We start from the raw sequence: 12,744 nt of genomic DNA, 5'->3' as shown, positions 1-12,744 counted from the left end.
ATTAGAAACCCCAGCATCTGTTGGGGATTCTGAGATTTGCAGTACTTGAGTCTCCTGTGTGTTTACCCCAATCAGGGGCTAAGCCATACACTTAAAGTACTGGATGTCAAAAGCCAGGCCAATCAAAGCACGGCCTAGCAGAGGTGACTCAGGTGAAGCTAAGTAGGCAAGACCTTGGTATCTGGCTTTCCAAATATGAGCCCCTCTGGCTATAATGTGACAGTCACCTAGACCATAATATTCCAACCACATTATGGAATGGCTGTTCTTAAGGTAGGGTGAGGATGGTATTAGCAGGTGTCAGCTCAGGGATTCCTGCCTAGAAGTTCTCAAACCTTTTTCCATATAATACAAAAAGATGACGAGGAGAACCTAGGCAGCTGCCTAAACAAGGCAGAGCCTACCTACATGCCCAGTGGCTGAATGAAATTGAAAGGGATAATGAAAGTTTACAAAACAGAGCAAAGCCTACCCTTAAATAGCCTATCCAAACCTTTTAAGTAACTGAGGACACCATGTCTCAGAGATTCAAAAACCCTTAAAGTGAGTCAGTTAAAAGTAGGGGATCCTGTGTTGATGAAGCCACCAACCAAATGAGAAATGTGGGCAAACTCATTTTTATCCTAACATGCGCAGCAGAAGCGAGGGCGGGCATGCCCCTCAGGGAGGAAGGTGAGACTGCAGGGGAGAAAGGGGCTGATGGTGTAAGTGCAGGCAAGTGGAGGAGGCAGGCCTGGGCCGACAGAGAGCTCCGAGGGAGTTGAAGGAAGTAAGGGAGGAGGCTGTCCTTCACAATGGAAACCCGAGCCCTAGAAATCCAAAGAAAACACAAAGGAGGCCAGGAGGTGGCGGGAAAGGCCAGATTGAGGGCATCAGGGATGCTGTGCCCATAGGAAAGGATTCAGCTTTTAGAACGTGCAGGTTTAGCAAAAGATGAAATATTTCTTCTTCCTCAAATCTGAATGTTTTCCAGAAGACCTTGGAAGTCTCATTACATATTCTATTCAACCCAGAAATAATGTTTACTCATCATATCTTATTGTAATTCTCACTCCCTTGGAGCTCTAAGCCGAGCCTGCATTATGACTCCAGGGTCCCTAGGCACTTTTGCCTTTGTGGGCCTCTTCTCTATTAAAAAAATATTTATATTCATGACTGCATTGGTACAAAGACAAATACATTCTTTGATCCTAAAAGGTCATATGTTTTCTTCTGATTTTAAAAGAAATTTAAATATTTTCATGGGTCCCTAAAAGTACCATGAGCCCATGACACTGTGCTATGGTCCCTAATGAATGTCAGCCACCACACTACCATTCACACATGCAATTCAGCAAGTATTTACTGAGCACCTGCCATGCGCCAGGCATTTCTATGGCAATGAACAAAACATAGTCCCTGCCTTCACGGAGCTTAGCTTCAGATGGATAAGACAGACAATAAACAGATAAACCAGTGAATACATGATATGTCAGGTGGTGCCGAGTAATACAAGAAAAGTAAATTGAGGAAAAGGAGATATGGAATGAAAGGATAGGACTAAACCTTTATATGGGATAATAAGTGAAGACCTCACGGACACTTTGATCAGCTGCCACCTGAGCAGAGACCTGCAGGAAGGGAGAGACTGAGCCACGTGGACACCTGCGGATGAGCCTTTCAGGCCAAGGGAGAGTTGGTGCAAGTGCCCAGTGGCAGCAACATGCTGGTGTGTGAGAGCAGCAAGGAGGATAGTGTGAGTGGAGGGGATGGCATGAACCACCAAGAAAGGTAGGCCAGAAGATCAGAGAGGGAGCAAAGGCGCAAGTCCCTTCCTCTGATGAGAATGGGGCTGCCGGGAAAGTGCTGGGAGGAGGGAGCCACAGCCTGCCTTGCCCTGACATGGTACCCAGTCCATGTGTTAATCTGGTGGCTTTCTCCTTGAGTTTCCATCCTGGAACAGGCATCATTAGTCACTTCCTTATGGACCTCCATCTCTAAAGAGATAAATTCTTGTCTTCCCCATTACAGTGGCTCAAACATCTGACACTTATGTTCCACTGGTGACAAGCAGACCAGTAGGACTCCTGCTGGCTATTTTTGGCTGCTTCCTATGAAAACCTGACTGGGGCCCATTTCTCCCGTCTTCTATGAAGAGAAACTGGTGGAAGCCTTCTATTCCAAAGGATATTTGTTTGATAGCACTCGGGAATTTTGAAAAAGAAGAGGACACTGAAGAATATCCACTGTCTTTATTGAGGAAGACCTTGTACTCTACCTTTCCTGCTAACCCCTCAGCAAAAATGAGGAAATGAACATGGCCCCTGAGAAGGTTCAAGTTGGATCTCAAAATATCCTAGAGCCTTTTTCTTTACTGGACTTTTATTGGTGAGTGAGGCAGCATAAGCATCCCATAATATTAAACAGTCACAGAAGCCACTGAAAAAGTTAGAAAAGTCGCATGATGGAAGATCTGGTATGAGGAATGGTTGGGCCTTTGTATTTCCTCCTGTATTAATGGTATTCCTGGAGTTTATTCAGCTTGCTGGTTAAAGAGAACAAGAATAGGAAAAACAGGTTTTTTTTCTCAGAGTAAATTTGTATTTGTTCAATTTTAATGCAATATTTTCAAAACATCTGATGCCCACTGAAACAAAAATCACTGAGGTAGACTGATTACAGACATAGCCTTCATTACCCACTTATGCTTGATTCCATAATCTTTGAAATATGATTTTACAGTTCCTCTCATCAAGAGGCGAAGTCTATTTCCCCATCCTTGTGACTTGTTTTGGCTAAGAGAATGTGGTAGGAAGTGATACTTCTTAGACTTCCAAGTTACATCCTAGTAATACTTCCAAGACTAAGCCTCAAGAGACTTTATTTATACTTCTGTCTTCTCTCTTGGAACCCTGCTGCTGGCATGAAAACAAGGCCCAGACAGCCTGCTGGATACTGAGAGACCACGTGATAGAGGTGGGTCAGGCCAGTGGTTATAGCTGAGGCTCCAGAGGTTGGAAAAATATGAGAAATATAAGATTAGCAAAGCTACCTACACAACCTGCAGTTCTTTATAGATGCAAGAGGGAGCCCAGCCAAGACTACTCTAAGCTGCTAACCCACAGAATTGTAGGCTAAAAAATGATTGTTTAAAGCTTTTAAGTTTTAGGGTGTTTCGTTACACAGCAGTACCTAACTGATATGATGACCGAATCATTACAACTCATGCATTGCTAATGCATCCACAGTGATGTCACTATGAAGTTCTATTACAATTTGGACCTTCTGTTTATATACACTTTGCAGTCTGGGCTACCATCACGCCATCACTAAGTATTACACACTATTACAAGTCATTTTTAAGCTATTACAATGGAATAATTTAAACAGGATGATGAATTAAAAGATTTCTCAAGAACCATTTTGTACTTTGGAAGTTTCTAGTGCTTAAGGTCCCAAGAACATGATCTTCTACTCTATCATGCCCGTTCAGTAAAACCATGTTGCTTACTGGCATGTGTGGATTGCCCAGATGGTTCCACAAGTTAAGGAGATACAGACCACAAGGGAGTCAGAATGAATTCTTCCTTACCTGCTACATCCCGCTGGCCTGCTGGTCGCAATACAGGAAAGCCACCAGCAAACAGATCTCCCAGGGTGGGAGGTGTGCTCGCGCCTCGTGTGTTTGCAGAACCTCCTCCTTCTTTGTTGGTTCCTTTAGAACCTTTAGAGAGAAGACACAAATAGGCAAGGACTTGAGAGCAGAGCTGAGCAGCCAGGTCTCATTTCAGACCATGGTCTAACACTGGTCGACCACTGCCCTTGTCAGCCTTCCCATTCTCCCACCTCCAATGTCATCCTTTCACTCAGCATCCTCCCCAAGCACCCTCTGCCTTGATACCCTGTAGACTCACATGCCCTGCCCTCTCCAGTCCTACCAAAGAACTAACCATCTGTGCCCAGCTCCCCTGAAAAGTGACCAAAACAAAGGGACCTGAACACTGCCATTTTGTAGATGCTAACAGAGCAACTGGCAGCACCTTCGAATTAGAAAACCCAAATGTGGTAGGTGTAGAGCTGCTCTTATTTTCAACTTGGCTATGGAGGACTAGACAAAGAAAACCCACAGATTTAATTCAGTCAGTCATTTTAACTTCTTGTCCACAGAGCGCTGACCAGAACAGCAGGCAGGAGGTAAAGCCTGCCAGATTGTGCCCTGGCAGTTTCCTTCCTGTCTCTCCAGCCCTCAAGCCCCCAGCCCCTCGCACCTCCCTGCACCTTTTCATCTATGGAACGGAAAGATCATGAGCCCCTGAGGAAAGGTGTCACTAACTCCAGCCTTCCAGACATATGTGATTACCAACTACAGAAAACGAGAAGATACTCAGCTTAGACAAGAATTCCTGGCAGAAAATATTTAACAACTTGAAGCTAATATGCACAGAGAAATTAGGGCACAGTGCCCACTGGTGGATGAAAGTGGCCAGATTATTCTGAGTATTAATATTGTACATTACTTACTCATGAGAATGATTAGGAAGTGAGTGTTTCAAAGAAATTGATTTACCTGTTAATTAGGCTTAACCAATTCGATCATGGGTTTAACCAGAAACTAATTTTTAATGTACTCAATGTTGAAAATATTTCTCAATGTTGAAAATATTTCTTTAAAAATTTGTCTATCCTTGTGTGTTGACATTTATAATTACAGATAGGAGATATAATTCTATTTTTAGGACTATCTTTAAGAATTACCATCACGCACGTCATAGCAAAACATAGGAAGACATAATAATACCTTACATTACAGGGTGAGTATCCCTTATCCAAAATGCTTGGGACCAAAGTATTTCAGATTTTTTTAAAATTTTGAAATATTTACGTATACATAATGCGATATCTTGGGGAATGGGACCCAAGTCTAAACATGAAATGTATTTGTTTCATATGTACCTTTACACACAGCCCGAAGTTAATAAAATATTAATTTCATGCAATATTTTAAAATAATTTTGTGCATAAAACAAAGCTTGCATTCATGGAGCCATCAGAAAGCATAGGTGTCACCGTCTCAGCCTCCCATGTGGACAATCTGTGGTTTGTCCATTACCATCATTCCTGACACTGAATTTCTATGCTACCAATAAGCAATCATTTTCCTACACTTCTTCACACATAAGTACTTAGCAGTTAAAAATATGGCATACCATTAACACAGCAAAAAAATAATGTGTTCAAGGTAACTAAGCAACACAGTAGTATCACCAGAATACCCGGATCAGCTGTTAGACAACGGCAGCAACAAACAAAGGCAGGCTTTCAGTCTCCTGCGATGCTGTGTTTTGACTAAAGGCTACTGGACACTGGATCTCATTGTTTTAGGTGAGAAGAAACATCAGAAACCACTGAGAGACCAGGAAGTAGGCCCTCTAGAGTTGAGGCAGCATTCTGCTAGCTGGCTTTTAAAAATGTTTCCTCCAGAGTCATCTGCTTCATCAGCAATGGTTTTTGTCTCAGAAGCCTCTCTCTGATTTTGTAAACTGACATCATTTCTTGTTCTGTTATGAATGTATGCTACTCTTGTCCTTCAGTAAACACATCATACATTTCCACCATGTCACCTGGAGGCACATTTTCTTCAGGGTTAACAACGTCATCTTCATCATCCACATGAGGCATCATGTCGACATTCAAAAAGTTTCAGATTTGGGATTTTTGGATTAGGGATGCTCGATCTGTACTAAAGAGTTCTGCATATATTATTTCAACTTTCAACAATCGACCAAGAAAAAAAAAAGGAGCCAGGTATTGTCTCCCCATTTCACAGATGACCAAACATCCTCAAAGAGGCTCCCCGATTTGTCTGGTTGCAGAACCAGAACTCAATGTGGGTCGTCTGACCTGAGCACAGGACTCAATTTACTCTGTCACATTCTAGAAGACAGCAAGCTTCAGTCATATCATCCTCTGAAACAGAATTCTTAATAAATCTTTCTCCTTGTGAAAAGCGAAACAAAAATTTTGCATTTTTTAAAAAGTGAGCCCTTCACTTTCTATCACTGAGTTTGAGGACCATGTTGATACAAGGTGAGTGATCTTTAAATGTTACCCTACAAAGAATACACAAAACATGGTGTGTCCACACAATTAAATATTCAGTGATAAAAGGAGTGAAGTACTGATACATGCTCCAACATCTATGAAGCTTGAAAACATTATGCTAAGTGAAGGAAGCCAGTCACAAAAGGCCATATATTGCATGATTCCATTTCTTTGAAATAACAGAATAGGCAAATCCAGAGAGACAGAAAGTAGATTGGGTTGGCAAGGGCCGGGGACTAATGGGGAATGACTTACTAATGGGTATGAGATTTCTTTTAGGGGCGATGTAAATGTTCTGGAACTAGATAGAGGTGATTGTTGCAACAACATTGTGAATATAATAATTGGCACCGATTGAACACTTTAAAATGGTTAAAATGATGAATTTTATATTATGTGTATTTTATCATAATTTTTAAATAGGTGTCCCATTGCAGAGTTGTTCTTTTTAGCATATGAAAAGGATGGAAGTTATGCTCTAAACCATTTGCAGATTTGGAGGGAAAGCTCTGGTTCTCTCGCCCACTTGGCCTGTCCAATGAGCAGGTCTGAGATGGCTCCATATGCATCCTGGGAAGCAGCTGTGGCCCCAGCCAGGGGTGTCTGGCTGTGCCTCACATGCCTGTCCTGTCTTTGGCTCACAGGAGGCCTGGCCGGGCTGCTCACTTACTCTCGATCTGCGGGGCACTGCGGTCGTTGATCTGCGTGACTTTGCGCAGGCGAGTTCCTTGCTGGATATCAGCCAACAGCGCACTCCGGCCTTTCGGATCTGCCCTTCGCAAGCTGGAGGTGTCTGTGCTTACCTGTAAGGGAGTAAGAGGGATTGGACTATAATAGCATTTTCAGATAAGCAAAATGTCCTGTCTGCTGTCAGTTTCTCCTCTTGCAGTTCTCTGTCTTCCCCGTCCCATTCCCAAGGCTGATCTCAGATTACCTACGGGAGAGACACTTTTGGGTCCTGCTCACACCTCTTTTCCTGGTGACCTAGAAGGGACTCTTTATTTTAGATGACCAAGTCCCAAGTGCCTATCTTGTGCACAAGCTCCTGGAGGTCTTAGGGAGCCCTAAATCATAGCCCCTCTTTCCTCTCTCTTACACTCCCCACCCCAGGGCTTCTGTCCTTGAGTACCTGGTCCCTGCTCTCAGGTTTTGAATGATCATCCTGCTTGGTGCCCCAGGTCCCCTCCTGGACCAAATCCTTGACTGATTCCCCACTTGACGATGGGAGTTGCTCCTGTGCCCTGTCATCCCCTGGACTGTTCTCCTGAGCAGGACCGAAGTCTTGCTCAGTCCTTAGGTACTCACAACCTCCTTGCTATTGGGTCCTGGGTGGCTCATGCTGGGCCCATTGTGTCTCTTAAGGGAAGCAGATTCATGCTCTACGAGCTGGCTTTGAATGGAGGATGGTGGTCTTCATGTGATCATGGAGCAGAGGGGAGAACTGGGGAGCTCAGGGGAAACTGGGACCCCTAGAGGTCAGAAAGTTGTGGAGAAAGGGAATGCAGAAGATTACAATGAATGTCTGGTGACTGTCTTCTGTGCCTGGGTGTGTTACATTAGTCCTCACAAGACCTTGTGCGTTTCAAGTGAGTTTGCCCTCATCTTACAGATGAGGAAACTGAGACTAAGAAATCGTCTGTTTGAGGCTGCAGGGCTGGGGTTCAAACCCAGATCAGCTGAATCCCAAAGGCCATGTGCTTTTCACTTTGCAACAACGACTACCAAGGATACATGCTCTTTTATTAGGATAAGTGTCTAATGGACTGCAAGATGCTTCATAAATATATTTGCAGGAAAAAGTTTTGTCCTATTTCTGCAAGTAGCCCTGAGATACAACTGCTTCACTTCAGCTGTAGCTTCAGCTGACATGGTGGAGGTTTCCATGGGTTATTAGAGCCAGGGAACACCAGAAAGAACATTAGGAGATTGGTGGCAAATAAAGGAGGGAAGGGGTTGCCCTGGAAGCCACAGCCAGGAGGATTCTCCACAGTTATAAGGTTCATACCAACCACGTGACCTTAGAAATGGCTGATCATTTCTCAAAGCAAGAAATACTTGTTAGCCCTACTGTACGGGGATACCATGTATCTTTGGGTTTCAGCTTAAATATCACCACTTCAGAGGCCTTTTCTGACCCCAAATCTAAATAAGGCCATTCACTGTTTTCTCTGAGGGTACCATATTCCTTTTTCCTCTGTCACATTTATCATAGGATATAAGTTTATATTATCATTGTGGAAAATTTCCATTTGTGATTATGAGATGAATGTTCATTAACCCCAAGGACTCCACATCAGGAAAAAATATTCTGTCTGTTTTGTTCACAAAAATATCCCCGAAGAGTAGAATTGGATCTGGCTCAATAACTACTGTATGAACGAATGAATAAATGACTTGAGTGAGTGAGTGAATGAATGAACTAGACCCAGGGTATCAGAGCTGTCTTTGCTCTTAAGGGCATACGCATGCACCAGGCAGAGAGGCATACACTATAGCGAGTTAAGCCACTGTGCAATGCACAGCACAGGACTGGGCAGGCATGCTGGTTCCCCAGAGAGGAAGGCCACCAAGAGGCCAGAAATGACCATGTTTTTCAGGCTGAGCAGGCTTCAAGGAAGACTGAGACCTTAGAGGATCCCTGGAGTATAAATAGTATTTATAAATCCTTGCTATTGCCATTTTCTGTTTAAAAAAGGACAAACCAGGTTGGCTGACTAGAAACTCATGGGCTCTCTCGTGTCACAGACTAGAAGCAGAGGCAGTTGTGGTTTTGGCTAAAATGTGCTGAGTCCACATTTTCACTGGCAGACTCCACTGTGTGGGTTATGAACCTTATGCAGGTTTTGAAGGGCATAGGCTTCAAAGTCTGATTCTTGCTGCCTGGAAACAGGCTTTTGAACCCCTGAGAGGGACTTATGAATGATGGTCAACAAGAAAGTGGCGAGCAAGGAGCCTCAATCCTGATTCACTGGAGATATTATGTATGTATGTATTTATTTATTTTAGAAAGGCAGGGCATTTCCCATACAATATGCTTTTAAAAACCCCATATAACCATTAATATCATGAGTTCATTTTAAGCTGCAAAATTTTAAGATTTTTAAAGTTTCCTCTCAATTAAATAATGAATGACAGAAATAAGGGACCAAAGAAATATCACAACTGTAGCTAAGAGGGTATGAAAATTTTTGTGTGAATTTGGCATTACAACTTCAGGTATGCATTATGGTCAGGGAATTTGGGAAAAAAGCGTGCTTTGTAATTTTCCTTCTAGGTATAAGAAGATAACCCACTGAATTATAATAATATTCACAGCCCAACTCAGAGGAGCCTTAGGGAAGGCAAGGGTGAGAATGGTGCATTCTTTTCTTTAAAAAAGCAACTGGAATGATGAGAAAACCCCATCCCTCACTAGCCCTTGGGGATTGGAGGGGAGGGTCATCTCATCCAATTTAGACTGTTTATTACCAAAAGGTATCCCCCACTCCTTGACCTCGCCCAGGCCAGGCATTTCAGGTGAGGGCTGTGAAGAACGTTGCATGTCCTTAAAATGATGATTTTAACTTTGGACATGCCTCAATAAGTTCTTGACAATTCCACAGGGCAGATTTGTTAGTAAACATCTCCAAGTCAGCAGGAGGACATGGCAAGTCACAGTGTGTTTACTTACACGGTGCAGTTCAACCTAACATTCCCTCTCTGACTTCTCAGCTGTCTTCTGCTCCAGTGTCGGCCCTGATGAGCGCCCGGATGATCTCCCGCTAGAGGGCTCTCTCACCCGATTTTTTTTTTTTTTGAGATGGAGTCTCACTCTGTCGCCCAGGTTGGAGTGCAGTGGCGGCGCGATCTCGGCTCACTGCAAGCTCTGCCTCCCAGGTTCACGCCATTCTCCTGCCTCAGCCTCCCGAGTTGCTGGGACTACAGGCGCCCGCCACCACGCCCGGCTAATTTTTGTATTTTTTTTAGTAGAGACGGGGTTTTACGGTGTTAGCCAGGATGGTCTCGATCTCCTGACCTTGTGATCCGCCCGCCTCGGCCTCCCAAAGTGCTGGGATTACAGGCGTAAGCCACCGTGCCCGGCCTCACCTGATCTTAATATGGTGTTCGCCAATCCTCTCCTCTCCTGTGCGGCAGCTAGGAATTAACAATTTTGTGGCAAAAGCGACCATATACAGTATATTTAGACTTAATTGGTTTTGCACAAAAGGACATATCCATTTGCACACTGAAGTCCACTTTACACAAAACCAGTCATTTCTCCACTTCATCTGCAATATTTATTAACAATTCAACCATCATTTGCTTAAAAAACCTCCTGCCACCTCAAGAATTCTTGTTACTGTGGTTACAGGATGCAGAAACAGGAAAGAAAGGATTTTCAAATATTCACTGAACGTTTCATGTTGTGCAAATCCTGATCATGGGCAACGTCACTAAAAAGACAGTCAAGGGAGAGAAAGCCATTCCTGGACACTTTTCCCACGGCAAAACTATGCACCAAAAACTAAAAACACACAGACAAAACAAAACAAAAAAGAAGCCAACAAAACATTACTTCCAAGTTCACTCTTGTTTTGTCTCATTAACATGGTGCTTGAGTAGTGACAATTTGTTGGGTTTCACATAAAGCTTTTGTTGACTCAGTTCTACAGCAAGCTTCAAAAAAGACAGCCCAGAATCCCCAAAAGATGAACCATCGTAGAATAGACGTTCACCTTAGCTCATCCCTTTGGTTATAAAGGATGCAGACCTGAAGTGTGCCTGTGAGATTAGAAATACAAAAATTGAACAACAGTCTTAACAAAGCCAAGGATAGAACAAAAAAAAAATACGGAGGGGCCTTTTCTCTCACCTTGATACATTATAAAAGCTTTCGCATGTCCATTTGTCTTTCCAACAAATGAGTCAACTGCCTTACAGCATAGGCTGGGGAAGGGAGATGACAGTCCAGCCCAGATCAAAACTTTGACATACACATCTCCTGCTATTTGTCACCCTGTCACCATATGCCATCCTCACCTTTCCAATACTCGTAATTGTGAAAAATACTAATAAAAACCTTAGCTGGTCGATTCTAATCTAGCGGGTCATTTCTCTCAACAAGGGTCCAAACCCTATCGTTTTAATACAATTTCAGCCTTGCAGTCTCCTAAAAGTAGCTTCTCCAATGTGGCCATTGAACCAAAAATTAGTGCACAGGTTTCCAGGCATACAAGCCTGCTGATCACCCCAGCCCTCAGCCTACCCCTGTCTCCTAAAACTTGGGGGCAGACAGGCGTCAGCAGCCAGGGTGTTTGCAGTTCATTACCAAGTCTGAATCCCAAGGACAGCCAGAATGGCAATGTCTCCCTTCTACTGTTGCCATCTTTATGTAGGAGAACACAGAGAACCTGGAATCCAAAAGGGAGACATGAAATATTTGCTTAAAAAACTAACTTTCTCCTGTCAGGTCTGACACAGTGTTCCCTGCACCCCATATGTGCATAAGTCAAGTTGTTCTAGAATGAGGTACATTAAGATCTAACAGTTCCAAGTCTCATTTTTAGAAACCCAAATATCCAATTCCAATCCATGCTCAAAAAGAATGCACCTGCTAACCTTCTTTTCTAAAGCCTGATTTTTTTTTTTTTTTTTTTTTGGAGATGGGGTGTCACTCTGTTGCCCAGGCTGGAGTGCAGTGGCATGATCTTGGCTCACTGCCACCTCCTCCTCCTGGGTTCAAGCAATTCTTCTGCCTCAGCCTCTGGAGTAGCTGGGATTACAGGTGCACACCACCACGCCCAGCTAATTTTTGTATTGTTAGTGGAGATGGGGTTTCGCCATGTTGGCCAAGGTCTGATATCTTAAACAGTACAGTGTACAGAACTGTGACTGTTACCTGGAGCACAGAGCTGATTCACCCTGTGCCCCTTTGCTTCCCTGGAGGTAAAGCAAAATGAGGGGGTCTTTTGTTGGGGCTATGAGTCTGGTCCTGTTCTTTACACCCATAAAACAAGCATACCCATCAAGGTTATCTCATCCACTTTCATAACTTGGTTACTATCTGCAGCTGTCACATCTTTGCTTAGGGATGTAAAGGTCACCTCATACTCATCCCTTTTCCTTATTCTTAACAGCCAATCCATTGCAAACTCCTGTTGTTTTTCCTGATTTCTCAGAAATCTGTCACCTCTTCTCCATCGCTGCCATGATGCCTTAAGCAGGCATTCATCACCTCTGGATTCCCTTATGTGGTTTTCATGTCTCCTTGCCCTCCCCCACACAACAGACAGAGTAATCTTTATAAAAGATGTATCATTAATTGTGTCATTCTTTGCTGGATCCATTTGAATTGAATCCTGAGGATTCAAATCCCCTCACGATGCATAAGGCCCTTAGTGACCAGCCCAGACTTTCCACTCCTTGAGCCTTCCATGCTGGTGCTCACCTCCAGACCTTGGCTTGAGCTGATCTCTGCTCTTTTTACACTTGTCTCTTGGCTGTCTCCCAAGAGGCCTCTTGATCCTGGAAGTCCAGATGAAGATCCCTATCTGTGTTCCTAGAGCAACATGCTTTCAACATGCTTACCTTTAGCAGAGCATCTACTACCCAGATCATGTTATTCCACTCAAAATCTCCAATGACTTTCCATCTCACCCAGTGGAAGAAAATCAGAGGCCTCAT

At 43.6% G+C, this 12,744-nt stretch overlaps 1 protein-coding gene across 3 annotated transcripts in view; it reads right to left on the bottom strand.

Moving 5' to 3' along the window:
* The window catches only part of WIPF3 (WAS/WASL interacting protein family member 3), a 110,362-nt gene that overhangs the window by 34,109 nt on the left and 63,509 nt on the right, over positions 1-12,744 (bottom strand). For all 3 annotated transcript variants that reach the window (XM_054687453.2, XM_054687455.2, XM_054687454.2), the window contains exons 3-4: positions 6,752-6,884; positions 3,572-3,703 (exon numbers count right to left, since the gene is read on the bottom strand). In XM_054687453.2, coding sequence (XP_054543428.1) covers positions 3,572-3,703; positions 6,752-6,884 — 265 coding nt within the window. The remainder of the gene's footprint in view (positions 1-3,571; positions 3,704-6,751; positions 6,885-12,744) is intronic.

The sequence above is a fragment of the Pan troglodytes genome, chromosome 6 (genome assembly GCF_028858775.2).
Source record: "Pan troglodytes isolate AG18354 chromosome 6, NHGRI_mPanTro3-v2.0_pri, whole genome shotgun sequence".
NCBI lineage: Eukaryota > Metazoa > Chordata > Mammalia > Primates > Hominidae > Pan > Pan troglodytes.
This window is presented reverse-complemented; position numbering and strand designations above follow the sequence as displayed.